At 41.4% G+C, this 17,130-nt stretch overlaps 1 protein-coding gene across 3 annotated transcripts in view; it reads right to left on the reverse strand.

Annotated features, from left to right (window-relative positions):
* SPTBN1 (spectrin beta, non-erythrocytic 1) overlaps positions 1-17,130 on the reverse strand; it is a 185,996-nt gene that overhangs the window by 128,517 nt on the left and 40,349 nt on the right. For 2 of the 3 annotated variants that reach the window (XR_008529334.1, XM_054575442.1), the window contains exon 2: positions 4,376-4,570. Coding sequence is in view for 2 of the 3 variants with exons in the window: in XM_054575442.1 (XP_054431417.1) it covers positions 4,376-4,523 (148 nt within the window). In the remaining variant the exon portion in view is untranslated. Of the gene's footprint in view, positions 1-4,375; positions 4,571-17,130 lie in introns of those variants that run through there. The other variant, XM_054575444.1, reaches the window with a different exon arrangement.

Here is a 17,130-nt window from a genome sequence, read left to right on the forward strand (position 1 = left end):
AGTCAAATGGAAGAGGTGCACGGGGCAAGGTACGGCAGAGGGCAGGACTTCCATCCCTCCCAGCACACTGATGTGTCCCACAACCCAGAAGCTCTCCAAACTCTGTCACATTTAGGGGTTTTTATGAGGGTTTCATTATGTAGGCATGATTGATAAAATCATTGGCCAATGGTGATTAAACTCAATCTCTAGGCCTGCCTCCTCTGCAGATTGGGTGGCAGGGCTGAAAACTCCCACTTTCTAATTATCTGGTGTTTCCAGTGACCAGTCCTGTCCACTTAAAGCTCTGGGGTGGGGGGACCCACCCTAAGTCACCTTATTAGTGTAAATCCAGATGTGGTAACAGAGGCTCTTTATAAATAACAAAAGACACTCAATAAAATTCCAAGGGTTTAAGGAGCTCTGTGCCAGGAACTGGGGACAAAGATAAAATTTATTTCTTAATGTACCAGAGTTAAAACCAATTCCTGAAGATGAAGTAGCAAGTAGTTTACGTCACCTATTTCCTTAGAGATACGGGCATTTAAAGCCACTGAGTAAAGGACACAAGACAAGGTGGTGGTTACATTATCAATACAAGATGCACTGCACTGTTAAAAGATAAATTCTTGTTAATGTCTTTTGTAAATCACTTCAGAATTCATTCTTTTTTTTTTAATGTTTATGAATTATGAGTTTATTCTATTAAGTGATATCAAAAATTTCATAGTACTTTATGGAATCATTTTAATGGAATCATCTTCATCTTTGTAGGATGATGAAAATTATCTACTTCCCAGTGATTAGTTTTGTTAAGATTTCATACCTTATAAAAACTTAAATTTATTGACCATTCAACATAACTGTAGACTTAGTTAGGTTTCCTATTCTTATTAGACTAAACAAAATCATGTATTTATTGAAACGTGGTATAATCATCTCAGAATTCAGATCGAAGTATAGAGAAGACTAAACATGCAGAGCACTTTAGAGCGGCAGGAAACTTGGTATGGACGTGTCTACAGCTCTAACTGAATACTTCCCACTTCAGAACATGAATTTGTGACAGAAACCTTACAAAAGCACTCCTTCAGCTGAACCTGTCAATATAGTACTTCCCTTTAGAGGACAGGAAGATATTTCCCTTTTTCCAAAATCAAGTACCAGCCTTCCATACCATCCCACATTAAAGTGTACCTTTAAGATAATCTGTTGTCTTTGATGCTTTAATTCTCCCTAGACTTTAGCTGGGTCCAGATGAAATGGTCTCAGACACCCAAGGAAGTAGACCAGACAACCATGAATACTTTACACTAGCCTCAAATGTGATTCCCTAGACCAGCCACCTCAGCATCACCTGGGAACCTGTTAAAAAATGCACATTATCACCCTGACCAGTGTGGCTCAGTTGCTTGGACTTCGTTCTGCAAAGCAAAAGGTCACTGTTTCAATTCCTGGTCTGGGCACATGTCTGGATTGAGGGTCTGCTCCCCGGTTGGGGCATGTTCGAGAGGCAACTGATCAATGTTTCTCTCACTCTCTTTTTCCCTCCTTTACCCTTTCTCTAAAATAAATAAATCAGCGAAACCTTTTAAAAAATGCATTATCAAGCTCCATCCTAGACTTACTGAATCAGGCTCTGGGAGTAGGCCCAGCAATCTGCGCTCTGAGAAGACCTCCACGTGGCTCTGATGTCCACTCAAATTCTAGAAGCACTGTTCTAGACCCTGCCAGCCTGTCAAGCTACTCCTGTTATCAGCATATGAGATTCTTAGGCAGCCAGATGATAAAATAATAAACAGATGGTTTTCCTGATAATCTTCTGGATTCCCTGAAAGCAGTCTTTTTTGAACATCGTTTAACTCTGAGGCAGCAGATTTTCTTTTCAATAATTTGTCGTGGTTACTCACGACTTCTTCTAGATCACAGGATGCATTCCTGAGCCTTCAAATGAAAAATTTGTAACATGTTTGAATTACCCATTATCAATACTCTGCACCAATGACCTTTGATTCACGTGTGTGTGTGTGTGTGTGTGTTTTAAGATTTTTATTTATTTTTAGAGAGAGGGGAAGGGAGGGAGAAAGGGAGGGAAAGAAACATCAGTGTCTGGTTGCCTCCTCTGCACCCACAACTGGGAAACTGGTCTGCAATCCAAGCGTGTGCCCTGACTGGGAATCGAACCAGCAACCCTTTGGTTGCAGGCTAGCACTCAATCCACTGAGCCACACTGGCCAGGGCTGATTCATCTGTGTTTTACTGAATATAGAAAAATAGTACATACTTTGGAGCCACTCTGCCTTCAGCCATTTATCAGCAATATGACCTTGCACAAGCTATTAATCTCTCTCTGCCTCAGTTTCCTCATCCATTTATTACAGACAATAATCATCTCCTTCATGTGGTTATTATGGGATTAACTGTTAATATATGCAATGCATTTAGAATAGTGCCTGGCACACAGTAAGTACCATAGTAAGTGCTTACCACTATTATCCTAACTATAATAGTTCAGGGACCTAGATAACATAGAAGGATAGATCTCCTAGTATGTATAAAGACAACTGATCAATACCAAGGACAGCTGCACATCTCCTCTGGAACTGTAGAAAAGAACAGATATAAGACACTACTCTGCAGTTTGCAAGTAAAAGTCTCCTTAAAACGGAGGTAATACATAGTAGCCTGGGACCAGAAAGTAAATGACTCATGGTCAAAGATAACTGGTCACCAATATCATACTGGACTAAAGGTTCGAATGAAGAGTTGAGAAAAAGAGGTAAGAGATTAAAGTACAAATCAACAATCCACAAGCGCAAGCCAGGATCATGGTTTCCATGAGGTTACATGTTAATGAATAAGCCAGAAAATGAAGCCCCAATTCTGGAGTGACTATCTGGTTAATCATTCATTTATGCCCTCGCTTCAGGCAAGTTCAGGAAAGATCTTTACATCGCTCCACTCAAGAAACAAATTATCCTAAAGCAACTGAACGATTTCCCTATAGTATTTAGTTGGCTGCCTCCCCAAGGTCTTTTTCCTTCTTCCTCCTTCACGTTCTATTCTGAATTCTCTAGCCAAGCTGTTTGTGTGGGACTGATCCCTCTCCAACTCTGCAAAACCTCTAACACTCCGGGAGTGCATCCTGATTAGCTGATGTCAGTCAGCACATCCTCTTCTCTGACTCCCGTGGGAGAGAGTTTCTGAGCGAGGCACATGACCCAAGCCATAATCAATGAGGCCAGTGACGGAGAGGTGCTTTTTTCCTGCTCTGTGTCCTTACAGACAGATCTGGGACCTGGGGCAGCTGTCTTGGGACCACAGGGTCCCTAGAGTCTGCCTAAGAAGAAATCCACACTCGATAAGTAAAGCCAAAAACTGGGAGAAGGAAACTAGGTTCTAATCACATCATTTACGTCCAGAACAAAGTTTTGCTTAAAATTTGTTTACTAACTTGATCAAGAAATTCTCTTTGTCATTTAAACCACTTTAGGTTAGGTTTCGTTTCCTTTTGCTTACAATCAAGAAAACTCTAAATTATACACACCTAATAATTAGATTACACTGTAAAGGTAACAATAAAATGAGCTACAATCACAATTAACTGTAAACTTACCTGTTTCAGTCATGGCTACAATTTGTCATAACTAAAGACAGGGGAAAAAAAAAATCATAAACCCGCTTTTCTCATTTGGACACAATTTAATTTGAAATCTCAAAGTACCGATGCAGGGCCTTGTATAAACTCCACTTTGACCCTTGGTTTACATATGTTCAATACTGCTGCGTTTTCATAATGACAGAAATCTTTCCAGACTTTCTGGGCAAAACACTCCCCACCCAAACAAGGGCCACAGTCAAAGTGTGTTCCAGGTCTTCAACAGCAACAAAGGAGTGAGGAATCACAAACAAAGGATGTACTCCTGCTAATTTTAGTAAATCAATGGGAAACTTACCTGCTATAAGCATTAAATGTGCCTTCACAAGATTAAGCTATTGGTTTTTATATTTAAAATCCTTGTGTGTGATACTAACTAACCTGGGTCACTCAAAGTAAGTACTCTACTGTAAGAGGCCAGATCAACTAAGTATACAGGTTAATTATTTATGCTTCATTATTTTCTAATGTAAGATGCATCAAAAATACACAAATTCTTAAAATCCTAGGGCAGCTCTTTCTTAAGCTGCTATAAAAATCACTCTACTCTGAATCATTTTGGCCTGAGGGACTGACAGTTCTCTAAAGATGGAACTGGTTACCTTACAACATAGCTTGCTCTTGTGGGACATGTTTAAGGAGAAGCGAGCCGGTCTTATAAGGGAGGCAGGGTAGAGGATTTTAAAGGGAGCTGTAACTCATCCTGGGCCTCAGTGGCAGGCGGTGAAGGAGACTGACCTGCCAGAGCCTTGATGCGGGATCGCTCAAAGAGCCTCGCAGAGCTGTTCTCATTGTCCCAGTCGTCCACATCCCAGCGGTTGTTGACATCACTGTACTGCTGCTGGATCTCAATGTTGTCGTAGTCTGTGGCTACTGTGGTCGTCATCTTGAACTATCTCAGCTGCTCCTCCACATCAGCTCCTTCTTAGAGTTCTGTGAGGAAGAAAAGAAAAAACCTAATTAATCAGGTAAAGTGTGTCGAGTCCTCACATAACTTACTGGGATAAAGGTGAGTAGAAGATAAAGTAATTTACACGTGTCAAGAACAGGTATCTGGGGTGCCACCTCATAACATGTGTGTGACCTTGGCAAGGGTACTTTACATCTCCGAGCCTCAGTTTCCCAGCCATCAAAGAGGGAGGATGCTCTGTAGGCTATAGAGATGGCTGAATAGATGATGGAGGCCCAATAAAGAATGAGTTTCCTTCCTTCTAAAGCTTAAACTTCACAATTTTAAAGTTTTATCAGAGCTGGATGGACAGCTACTCAGGGGTTCTGAATGATCTCATTTATTTCTATTATCACCATAAACTAAATTAGTATATCACCATAAACTAAAATCTTTTGGCTTCTCCTAGAGTTTCATAAAATGTTACATAAGAGAACTAACAGATCACTTCATCTAAACATCTCATTTATATATTAGAAAACTGGTGCCTGAGATCAAATGAGATAGTAAATGTATGACATCAAGGACAGTACTCTGAGTGCCTAACGGATGCTCAATAAGAAAAAATGCCTACAATTACTTACATTGCTGTGTTGTTACAAAGTCTTACTACCGATACCAATGCCCACTCCCCAGGAATCCAGTCACAGTACTTTACAGGGAGAAATGGTAAACAAGAGCCCAGCCCTCACCTTTTGGCCCACTGCTGTCTTCCTTTCATTACAGCGCCCTCAGAGAATTAAGAGAAATACATTTAGCTTTAAATATAGCATCTCCCTTCAACACAGCTATTAGGCAATCATTGAACCAGAATGTACTGAGAGCTTACTCTGTGCTCAGCCTGTGCCAGATGCTAGAGATACTAGTAAACAAGATAAGGACCAGGCTCTAGTGTAGCTTATATCTTAGTGGGAGAAGCCGCAGAAAAGGCAAGATAATTGAAAGAAAAGAAAAGTGGACTGATATGATACAGTGAGTAAGAACATATTTTAGATCGCATGGTTAGGGAAGGCCTCTGAGTAGGTATTTATTTAAACTGATACCTCAAAAGAACAAGTCAAAAGGAACAGCATTCCAGGCAAAAGAAACAGCTTATGTGAAGGCCCTATGGTGAGAAACAGCGTGGCTTGTTGGAGGAATGAAGAGGTCAGTGTGTCTGGAGACTGTCTGGCGGGCAGCGGGAGAGATAAGGCGGTGAGGCTGGAAGGCTGGGGGGCCAGGCCAGAAAGGGCTCTGCAAAGCTAAGTGTGAAGGAAGGCATTGGAGGATTTTAAGTTAATAACTGATACCACTGGATGTATGTTTTTAAATGACCAATTGTGGTGCTGCTTGGACAATACATTCTAGGAGCCCTGGCCAGTGTGGCTCAGTTGGTTGAAGCGTCGTTCTACAGACCAAGAGGTTGCGGGTTCCAGCCCTGGTCAAGGTGCACGTGAGAAGGCAGGCAATCACTATTTCTCTCTCTTTCTGTCTCTCTCTCCCCCTTCCCCTACCCCTCTAACGACAATGAAAAAAAATGTCCTTGGGTGAGTATAAAAAAACATACTAGAAGGCAAAGATGAGCTCTTAATTCCTACATGTTTTCTATACAAAGCTATCTTGGTAAGTTAAGAAGAGGAGGAGGAAGAAAGATGCCCCACCCTTTCAGCGGTAGGAAGATGCCCCATCCAGTCCTGTCCTAGTCCTCCATCTTAAGACTCAATGATTTATTAGCAGGCTTTGTACCTGGAGGCTCACTTAAAGAAAGCCTCACTCATTCACTGCGCACCAAGAATATGCGCACAGACCAGAGTTAGCAGGCCTAATCACTAGAGCCTGCGCACTAATAAAACCAGGCCATCACCCAACAACCATAAAACGATCACCTGAGCTGACTTTCCCTTCACATATGTTACCATGCAAAGAAAATAAAGCCACATATGCCAAAAAGAAACATTTCTCTTACTGTGCTTACAATGTAGCTTTTATCAAGGTCTAGCAGGCAACCAGGTTCCTGTGGTAAATAAATTGAGCTGAAACAAACTGCGCCTTAAACAGTATAATTATTGGTAGCACAAGCACAGAACTGTCACCCTTTTTGTCATTAGCTGTTTTCTCACCAGCTATCCAAGAACATGGTCACACACCACCCTACATATTCCGCAGGGAAAAGCACTGCGCCCACCTTACATCTGCGCCACACATCTGTAACTCAAATAGTCTACCCACCTTTGTTCAAACAGAAACATCTTGGATGGGAGTAAAACCCTAGATTCTCACCAGGCAGACATAATCAATCCTAACAACATAAATTTACCAGTAGAATAATTTTAACAACTACATAAGCAATTAAGCAATTATTTATAAGATTTCATAAAAACACAAAAAATTTAAGAAACCTAAGCCAGTTAAGTGTATTCTATTGCGTGAGCCCCTAACTGCTCTTCACGTTCAGTTTTAACACTCTTCCCCACCCCCAAAAAACCCTGATACTGTCATTTGAACTTGGAGATATTTCATTTTCTTGACTGTATCAATACCAAAGACATTTATAAAATTCAGCCTCGGAGGATGCCATCGCTGGGGGAGGGGAAGTGTGACAGTGTCAACAGCAAATTCCCGAAAGCACAGGAAGATCTCACCCAAGCCAAGGTGAAATGTAACCACTTCGCTCCAGGTTCGTTTTGGCTATTTGGTGCCACCTGCTGACCACTGAGAACAAGCCACACCTTGGTCTCCAGAGCAGCTACCTGTGCCCCAACTTCACCACAGCCACCTCCTGAGAAGTCCCAACTACAACCCTTTTCCCCTCTGAATCTTTTCCTACCACTGATTTAGCCCCCCAGTCACCAACTACTTTCTGTAAATTTCTCAGCAAGCGCGTGTCAGCCCTTTCCATAAGCTAAAAGCACGTCCTTCAGAGAACGTAAGCACATTTTGGTCCTGAGAATCCTTTTTAATGGTGTTCGGAACACCACTGTGCTTTAAAACAAAGAGGAAAGTGGGAAGCAAAAGTTCTCATTAGTCTGTGTACCAAAGAATTGATGCTATAACGTATTCTTTTAATTTGATTGCTTCGTTCGAGTGTCTTTTGGATATCAGGGACATTTTTTAATTTCCGGGGCATTGGCAAAGTAAAATATCTCACATCCCCACCAGGGCAACGGTGAAAGGGTGTGGCCAGGTATTCAACAGCAACAGCGATCTGAGGGTGAAGGAACAGTCAGAGTCGAGGAAAGTCATGGCGGTGAGCGTGCCCACGGCACGGGGTCCAGGAGAAGCAGCGCGCTGCCACCGTTGCTGTTCTCTACCCCGTTTCCACAAGGGGCTGTGCCAGCCGTGGTGGCAGTTTAGAGCACACATATACGTGTCCCCAGGAGCTTATCTATAAAGGGCTAGATTTTCCCAAGGTGCTGCCAGCCATGTGTCTGCCCCAAGGGCCAATGACGTAATCCATACTTCTTAAAAGGCTGTAAGATTAGGGGGAGAGAGGAGAGGAGGGCTGGTCATCTTGGAATTCTGCCTGGTGGGCCCACCATTGGAAAGCTTAAGGGCTGCGTAAGGTTGGCAAGAGACAACACAATCTCCTCTCCTGGAGAAGGGTTCCCACTGCCTCTACTGGCTCAGCAATGGCCCAGGTTCTGTCCACCAGTCACTGGGCCATCACGGCAGGAATTCATTAAATAATCCTTGAAAGAACAAAATTCAATAATATCCTGGGTGTGATATGGGTAGTATCCATGTTTTTTGAGGCTTGGTTTTAAGAGCGTTAAAAGTACACACCTACCTTTGCTGTTGTTCATCTCGTGTGTGTGTATGTGTGTATAAAAATAAGAAATACAGGGTCCTGAAGAAGTAATGTCTGCTTGAGTGTGGTTTGTAGGGTAATCATATGGGTGTAATAATTTATAGTTGTAATTTGAACATTTCACCTAAAATGTCATATGGTGTGCTTGAGTGTGATATTGTTATGTCACAGAATTACATGCTTATGATTTTGTAATAAAAAAGGGATGTTATTTGTGCCGGACCCTGTAAGTAAAAAAAAACAAAAAACCCACTAAGTCTTGCCCTGGCCTGTGTGACTCAGTTGGTTGGAGTTCCATCCCATAAACCAGAAGGTCACGGGTTCCATTCCTAGTCAGGCCACATGCCTAGGTTGTGGGATCAGTCCCTGGTCGGGGTACATACGAGAGGCAACCAATCGATGTTTCTCTCCCTCTCTCTCTCCCCCTCCTTTCCCTTCTCTCTAAAAACAATAATCATGTCCTTGGGTGAGGATTAAAAAAAAAAAAAAAAAAAAAGCCAAGCCTCTTCCACTAGATTTCTCTTCTTTAATCCTATGTCCCATGAACTGGAATTTTCCAAAAAATACAAAGAAATTCTAAAAGCGCTATCATTTTCTGCTTCAATAAGAACAATAATTTTATTTCTTCAAACTGGCAGACCAAGACAGAAGTGGATGAGGAAACTATCTTAGACCTACGTGGCAAAGAGGTTCCTACAGCTCTGGCATGTGCTACCACAAGGTCATAACCATCAAGAAAGAGACTGGAGCATTCTATTAGTTCTTCTCTTTATTGATTAAAATTCTGAAAATCAATACCTGGCAAAGCCCAGACAGAAAATACTTATTCTGTTCTGTTACTTTCCAAGATCCCAAATCTATTTTCCATTACACACAGGGATTAAACCAACGCCCAGGTTTTTGTTCTTTGCAGTTTATGTCTAAGCTTCCCTCCCCGGCCCTCTTCTGTTACTATACAAAATCCCTGCGTGACGTTACCTACTCCCATCTTTGGCTCCTGCCCTGGGCTGACTACTGCTCCCTAGACAGCTAAGTGCAGCTGTCTCCGATGAATCATCAAGCCGGTGTCTGAAACTACACCCGTAAGTCCTCGCTGCAAGCCCTGTTTTCCCCGTCACTCCCTCACTGAGTGGCACCCTCGCTTCTCCCATATGTAGGCTCCGTCCTTGCTTGTACCTCCTGAAAATCCAGAGTTAGCTCAAGCAATAGTTTCTTACTCTGCGCCTGACCTGTAATTTTAAACCCTATTCCGTTCCCCTAAGTTGCCACCAGAGGGACCTTTCTCAAGAGTAATTCTGATCACTTCATTCCTGTGACCAAAACCCACCAATGTCCATGTCTTCAGAATAATAAGTCCCTATGCCCTCAGAATAATGCCAGAGCCCTTTGAAGAGAAATTAGACCCTTCAGGAGGGGGCCCAGCACTTGAGCCTGGTCTCCATATTCTTGTCCTAAGCTCACTATCCCTGTCCCCAGCTACTCTAACCCCTGGGGGAAAGGTCATGCCCTTGTTTCACCTCTAATACTACTACTACAGGGAACAGCTCTCTAGTCTTCCCACAAATCCAATGGGAGGTATCACTTCATCTAGGAAACCACCCCTAACCACTCACCACCACCTGGTCTAAATTAGACAACCTTAGCCCGCATAGGTACTCCCTCCGAGACACTTCATATATTTCTGACCTCTCGCTTATCGTTATGAAATTGTTTCATAATTATAAAACTTCTATTTACTTACTGTCAATAGGGCACAGGCTCTTGGGGTCACGTCCCCATCACGCTGTCTTTATATCTTTCAGCTCCTAGCAGGGTACCTGGAAACACTGCGTGCTTGCTAATTCATTTGTAGGCGGGCTGGGGGGAGGTGAAAGACTGGTAGGTAGAGGGTTGGAAGGTGAAACCAAAGGAGATGTCATCTCAAGCTGCCACTCTGGTACTGTCTCCATTTGTCACAAAGCCCAAAACACACAGTCCTCTGAGCTATATAGATGTGGAGAGCACTGTGCTTTCAAGGAAGTGACATTTTTAGATGAGGCTGCTAACCAACATGAACACACATTTAATAAGGTGCTTCTGCATGTACTTATTAAGATTTAAATTTCCCTCTTTTATATATGAAAAGAATTTATTTTTTTATCTGAGCTAATCACGTTTCAGAGATTAAAGCAACAGAGAACACAAATACCCAAGTACAAACACATACTTCGTTAATACCCGATCTTAATTAAAGGCTCAAATAAATTAAATAAAAATAACAAAGGTGACTAACATTTGCCAACTCTTTCTTAAGAAGGAAAACCATATGCTAACAATTACTTTAGCAGAAATCACAGGCCCCAATGTCCTGTAAACACTTAAAACCCTCCCACTTCACTCATAAAAATCTTGAAAAAGCACTCACTGGACGGCTGGTGTGCTATGCAAGACAAAAGACGCCCGCGCAGGGACTTTGAGGGACCAAACTGTGTGCTTGAGAATTTCCAGAAAGAGACCTGTTAGAATTCTGCCTCAACCCTCTCAACTCCAGCCACCAGAAAGCAGGAGAGGCACACCCCTGCTTGCAGTGTGCCCACCATGCCGCCCTGCAGCATGTATGAAACAGCCAATAAAGAGGACTCTCTGTAGACACCACATCTAGAACCCCAGTGATGACTAAACTCGGCTAACCTACCGTTACTCAGGTTCATGGAGCTAGCTCCACATAAAGGCCCCACGTGCCATCCAAAACGTCCCAACTGCTCCACTCCCAAACACCAAGGCATGACTACTTCAGCTCTTACCTAAATAATAGTCAACCACCAGATGCCTCCACAGGAACTTTCTTAACTACTTCCCACAAACAATCCAAAAGCAGCCAACACTTTTTCCTTATAAACAATATGTCTATGCCAGAACTAGATCTGCTTTACTTCTCCCCCGCCCCCTTATCTATAGCCAAGGTAAGTTCTTTCTAAACAACTTCCATGTTTCTCCTCCAAACTCATAAAAAGAGCCCATCAGTCCCAGGATGGCAGACACGTCCATCTTCCTCATCCAGCCTGGCTGCTGGTGGTTTAGCTGCACCCCAGGGCCGGGTCCTTTCTCTGGCTAGTGGAGAGCTCAATAAATCCTCTCCTTCAGAAAAAACTTTTGGCCTCAAAGGTTGTTGTTTAAAATTATCCAGGCTACTTGCAGTTTTACAGGAACACTCAGCTGTACAAAAAGCATGACACAGCTGTACGACCTAACCAAAATTCATAGACTCAGGTCATTTTGCGAAGACAGTGCATGCAGAGACTTGTTTAATAATTAAACTTCATTAACAAAGACAGTCTTCAAACACTCTATACTAACTTTTTTATGTCCTATTTATCAATGACAGAGTATGTTAAAATCTCCCACAATGACTGTGAGTTTATGAGATTTTCTTATAATTTCCTGGATATATACAAAATCACAATTATTTTATCTTCCTGGTAGGTTGTTAACATTATAAAATATTTTATTTTCTCCCTATTCACTTGTTAATCCTACTCTCATTGGTAGTAATATTTGCCTAGTATATATATTTCCATTCTGTTATTTTATCTTCAAGTCATTTTGTTTTAGGTATGTCTCTTATTTTTAAATTCAATCCAAGAGTCTCTGTCATTTAGTTGGCAAATATAATACATTTACATTTATTAGTATTACTGCCATATTTGAGGTTTCAACCGACTTATTTTGTTTTCTATCTTAATTAATAAAATGTGGAAACTGGGGCCTACCTAAGAATTAAACAACTGAATCAAGTCACATAATGCTATGAGCCCAACATCTATAATATCTCTGTCATCCTGAACCTAAAACCAAAAGAACTCAATCTAATCTTTAAAATGTAGAGAGCACGCCCTGGCTGGTGTAGCTCAGTGGACTGAGTGCTGACCTGCAAACTGGAAGGTCACTGGTTTAGTTCCCAGTCAGGGCACATGTCTGGGTTGCGGGCCAGGTTCCCAGTTTGGGGCATGAAAGAGGTAACTGTCTCTTGCACATCGAAGTTTCTCTCCCTCTTTTTCTCCCTCTCTTCCCATCTCTCTAAAAATAAGCAAATAAAATCTTTTTAAAAAATGCAGAGAGCTGGTAAGTCTAACAGCCAAAGAAAACTCTAATACTGTTATAAATAACTTACTTTTCTTGTTGGCTTACTTTATGTGGGCATGGTGCTTTACTGGCTTTTTTATTCAGTCCTCCCAGCAACTTTGATATAGATATTATTATTAGCCTTATTTTACATATGAATAATTGAAGGCTTTCTGTGCTGACACAGAAAATGAGGAAGCCAAGAGGATTTCAACCAATGTATATGACTGCAAAGCCCATGCTTTGAATGAATAGCTTAGCCTACATTTTGAGGCACAAAACTTTAATAGTGGTCCACATCAGGAAAATATCTAAAGGACTCAAGGTTCTTCAATAAATCAGAAAATAGATATTTTTTGCTATGCCATCCCAAATATAAAATAAGACACCTTCACTCCTAATATTCAGAAATAATCTCTTTCCTACACAGATGAAAGATGTCACTGGAAGGCTTGTTTCATAAACCAAGCTCTAGGGACAAATTTCATTTTTTAACATGGCAGGTTATAGCAGGCTCTACTGTTTGGAGGAGCAAAATTAACCTTACTATAAAGGAGATTAAGTTATTTTTAAAGATTTCACTAGAGAAAAATATACTGACCCTATTTCATTTATATTTTAAAACAACCTGTTAAAAAGAGCCTATCTCTATGGCTCAAGAATTTTTATTAAACAGTCTAACCAACAGTACATTTCTACAATAAGAAAGAGTATAATGTAGGGGGAACAACAGGACATCTCCCTGAACTTCCTCTATGTTACAAATAGCACCAAGAACAGTAAAATTATGAACAGATTTATTATTTGAATGCCTTAAATAAAAATTCTTAATATTATGCATATATATTTATCCCCATTTACTATTTATACATTAAAATTTTTAATACAGTATCTTTTTTCTTTTCCCGGCCTGCGTGGTACAATCTAGATTCTAAATATAAATCTGCAAGCCCTAAAATATTTTAAAACTAGGTTTACTTTGAGAACTAATTTTGAGAGAAAGATAAACTTTTCCAATGTCTATCTATAAGTTTCAAAATCACCTACCTTGAATCAAAGAAAAAAGAGTTTTGAAGTATTTCTAAGTACATGGCTATCTTCACTGAGTACCTGGTAGTTAAAGGCCGTCCTTGTTTTTGTTCTCCTTACCGGGAGAAGAAATTAAACTTGAAATTATTAACACAATGCAGACCTAACACCGCGATCTTATCGCCAATGTGCAGTTTCTGAGCCACTATATACAACCATTTTGGTCTTAGCCTTACTTCCTGATAGTTTTAAATTACTTTCCAATATTTGTCAATGACATTGCTACCAAAACGCTGATCCTGAATTTTCAGTGAGTTTGGCATTTCACTGTCTTGTTTTTTGTAAAATTGCATAAATCAGTATTGTGTGCGCCTGAACAACAGAGGAGCAATAGCGTGCTTTCTATCTGGAAGCTAACTTTGATTCCTGGAGCAGCCCAGTGCCTAAAGTCTCTGCATACCTACCAAGTAAAAATGTGCATTTCAACTGTCTGGGATAATGATCAAGTGAGAAAAAAAAAAAGTGACTTCTGGTTAAGATGGTGGCATAGGCAGACATGGCTGGCCTCTTCACACAACCACATCAAAATTACAGCTAAAATACAGAACCACCATCACTATTAGAACCCTCAGATATCAAGTTGAATGAAAGTCTGACAACTACAGAATTAAAGAAACCACATCCATCTAGACTTGTAGGAGGGGTGGAGATGTGGAATGGGCTGGTCCCTCACCCACATGTGGTGGATAAAATTCGGAAGGGATAGCTCAAGAGCAAGAAGTCTCGGTCCCATACTAAGCAACCTGCCTCCCGCCCCCCTCCCCCGCTGACCCAGGGTTCCAGTGCCAGGAATAAGAGTCCCCACAACACCTGGCTGCAAAACAAGCAGGGCCTGAGTTGGTGGAGAAATTTCTGCAGACCCAAGCAGTTCCTCTTAAAGAACCCACACACGGACTCACCTTCTCACACTCACTCCCTCTCAGCTCCAGCACTAGGGTAACAGCTTGAAACGCAAGAGTGGCATAAAGGGAAGAACTGAAGTGTCTGGCATCAAGGCGAGCAGAGGCCACTGTCCCTTTCCTAAACCCTCCCCCATCAGAGCCAGCAAGCTGGAGCCGTATCTGAGACTCCATCAGCCTGGCTAACACTGTCTGACCCAACTTGGAGATCCTCAGAGACTCTGCCCCACCCAACTTATGGACCCACCCAGGCTGCTTTTCCATATGAACAGCTGGTCTTCTCTCAAGCTTCACAACTTCCTAAAACCTTTCAAACAAGTAACAGCTGGCCTCAGTGAACCCCAGGCCCAGCATGAGCAGCAGCCAGCCTAGATTCACAGCTTGGTTTCACCTGGGAATCTCCTAGTCCAGCACAAGTAGCAGCCATCTCACAATGCCCTATAGCTCAGGCAGTGTGGCCTCAGGCAAAACACAGGTGGGGGCTGACCTTGGCCTGCACCACCAAGGAAATCCCAAGGCCAGCGCACCCAGTGGACAGCCAGAGACCATGTCAGAACACAACCACCCTGCCCCGGCACAGCTGATCCTCCACAGAAAGTAGAGGTTGGTGATAAGTGGTCACAACCAATCCTTGCAGCTGACTGGCCTGGGTAAATCCCTCCCATTGATCTGCCAACAGCAACCGAAGCTCAACTACAAGAGGAGGATATACTCAGCTCACACAAAGTGCAGATCTAGAGAACCCAGCTTGGGTGATAGGGGAGGCTGTGCCACTGGACCCTACAGGACACCTACTACATTTCACACTACCAAGACACGGAGTCAAAGAAGCTCTACCTAATACATAAGGGAGGCTGCCAAAACGAGGAGACAAAGAAACATGGACCAAATGAAAGAACAGATAAAAACTCCAGCAAAAGAGCTAAACAAAATGGAGATAAGCAATCTATCAGATGCAGATTCAAAACACTGGTTATAAAGATATTCAAGGAACTTAGTGAGGACCTCAGAAACATAAAAAAGATCCAGCCAGAAACAAAGCCTACACTAAAGGAAATAAAGAACAATTTACAGGGAAACAACAATAGAGTGGATGAAGCCTAGAATCAAATCAATGATTTGGAACATAAGGGAGCAAAAAAACAACCAATCGGAATAAGAAGAAAAGAGAATCCCAAAATATGAGAATACTGTAAGCAGTCTCTGGAACAAATTCAAGACATCCAATATTTGCATCATAGGGGTGCCAGAAGGAGAAGAAAAAAAGAGCAAGATATTGGAAATCTATTTGAAAAAATAAAGAAAACTTCTGTGATTTTGTGAAGGAAATAGACATGCAAGTCCAGGAAGCACAGAGAATCCCAAACAAAATGGATGCAAAGAGGCCCACTCCAAGACACATCAGAATCAAAATGCCAAAGGTTAAACATAAAGAGAGAATCTTAAAAGCAGCAAGAGAAAAGGAGTTAGTTACTTATAGGGAAGTTCCCATAAGACTGTCAGCTGATTTTTCAAAAGAAACTTTGATGGCTAGAAGGGATTGGCAAGAAACATTCAAAGTCATGAAAAGCAGCCAAGATTGCTCTACCCAGCAAAGACACATCTGGAATTAAAGGGCAGATAAAGAGCTTCCCAGACAAGCAAAAACTAAAGGAGTTCATTGTCACCAAACCATTATTGTATGAAATGTTAAAAGGACTTATTTAAGAAAAAGAAATTCAAAACTATGAACAATAAAATGGCAAAAAATACATATCTACTAACACTTGAATCTAAAAAACAAACTAAGCAAACAAGAACAGAGACAGAGCGCGTTTTGATAGTCTCCAGATGGGAGGCGGGTGTAGGGGAATGGACGAGAGGTGAGGGCATTAAGAAGTACAAATAGGTAGTTACATAATAGCCATGGGGATGTAAAGCACAGTATTGGAAACGGAGTAACCAAAGAACTTATACAAATGACCCATGGACATGAACAATGGCAGGGGTATTGCCTAAGGGAATGGGGGCTGCTGGGTGGAGGGGGGCAAAGGAGTAAAATCAGGACAACTGTAATAGCATAATCAATAAAATATAATTCAAAAAGAAAAAAACTGTAATGAAAAGCAACATTTATGAAGTGATGAATCAGGCTCACACAGCCATAAATTAAGCTCCAGGAGAACCAGGGTCTTCTTCATTCTGTTCATCTTCGTATCATCGGCCCCACACTTAAGGCACAGCAGCTTCTCAAAAACAATTATGAAATAAAATGGTAGTTGGTAGGAGTGGTGTCACTCCAAAGCAACCTACCTCTAAAACGCAACGCTTCTTTCTACCTAAATAACACGTGTCCTGGACCCCAGTAAAATTTTCATTGTTCTATAAAGAGCAACCTTCTCTTTACTCAGTTCCATTTAGCAGAGGATGATTTTTTATAAGAAATTTATTTTCAGTTGTTGCAAATAAGCCAGGTCATATATGAACAGGAATGGAGCAATTACTAATTTCATAATATCATTGGAAATACATAAACATACTTTTCTTAATATGTAATATTTTAAGAGTCATTCGCCTTTGCAAAATGACCTAAATCCTAGGCTTCTCTAATAATATTCAAATTTCCGAAGATTTAAATACTATTAAGTTTTCTCACAGAGCAATTTAAACAACTTCATTTGCTTGGGTT

Source organism: Pteronotus mesoamericanus, unplaced genomic scaffold, assembly GCF_021234165.1.
Source record: "Pteronotus mesoamericanus isolate MK-2021 breed Mesoamerican mustached bat unplaced genomic scaffold, CSHL_Meso_final contig_291, whole genome shotgun sequence".
NCBI lineage: Eukaryota > Metazoa > Chordata > Mammalia > Chiroptera > Mormoopidae > Pteronotus > Pteronotus mesoamericanus.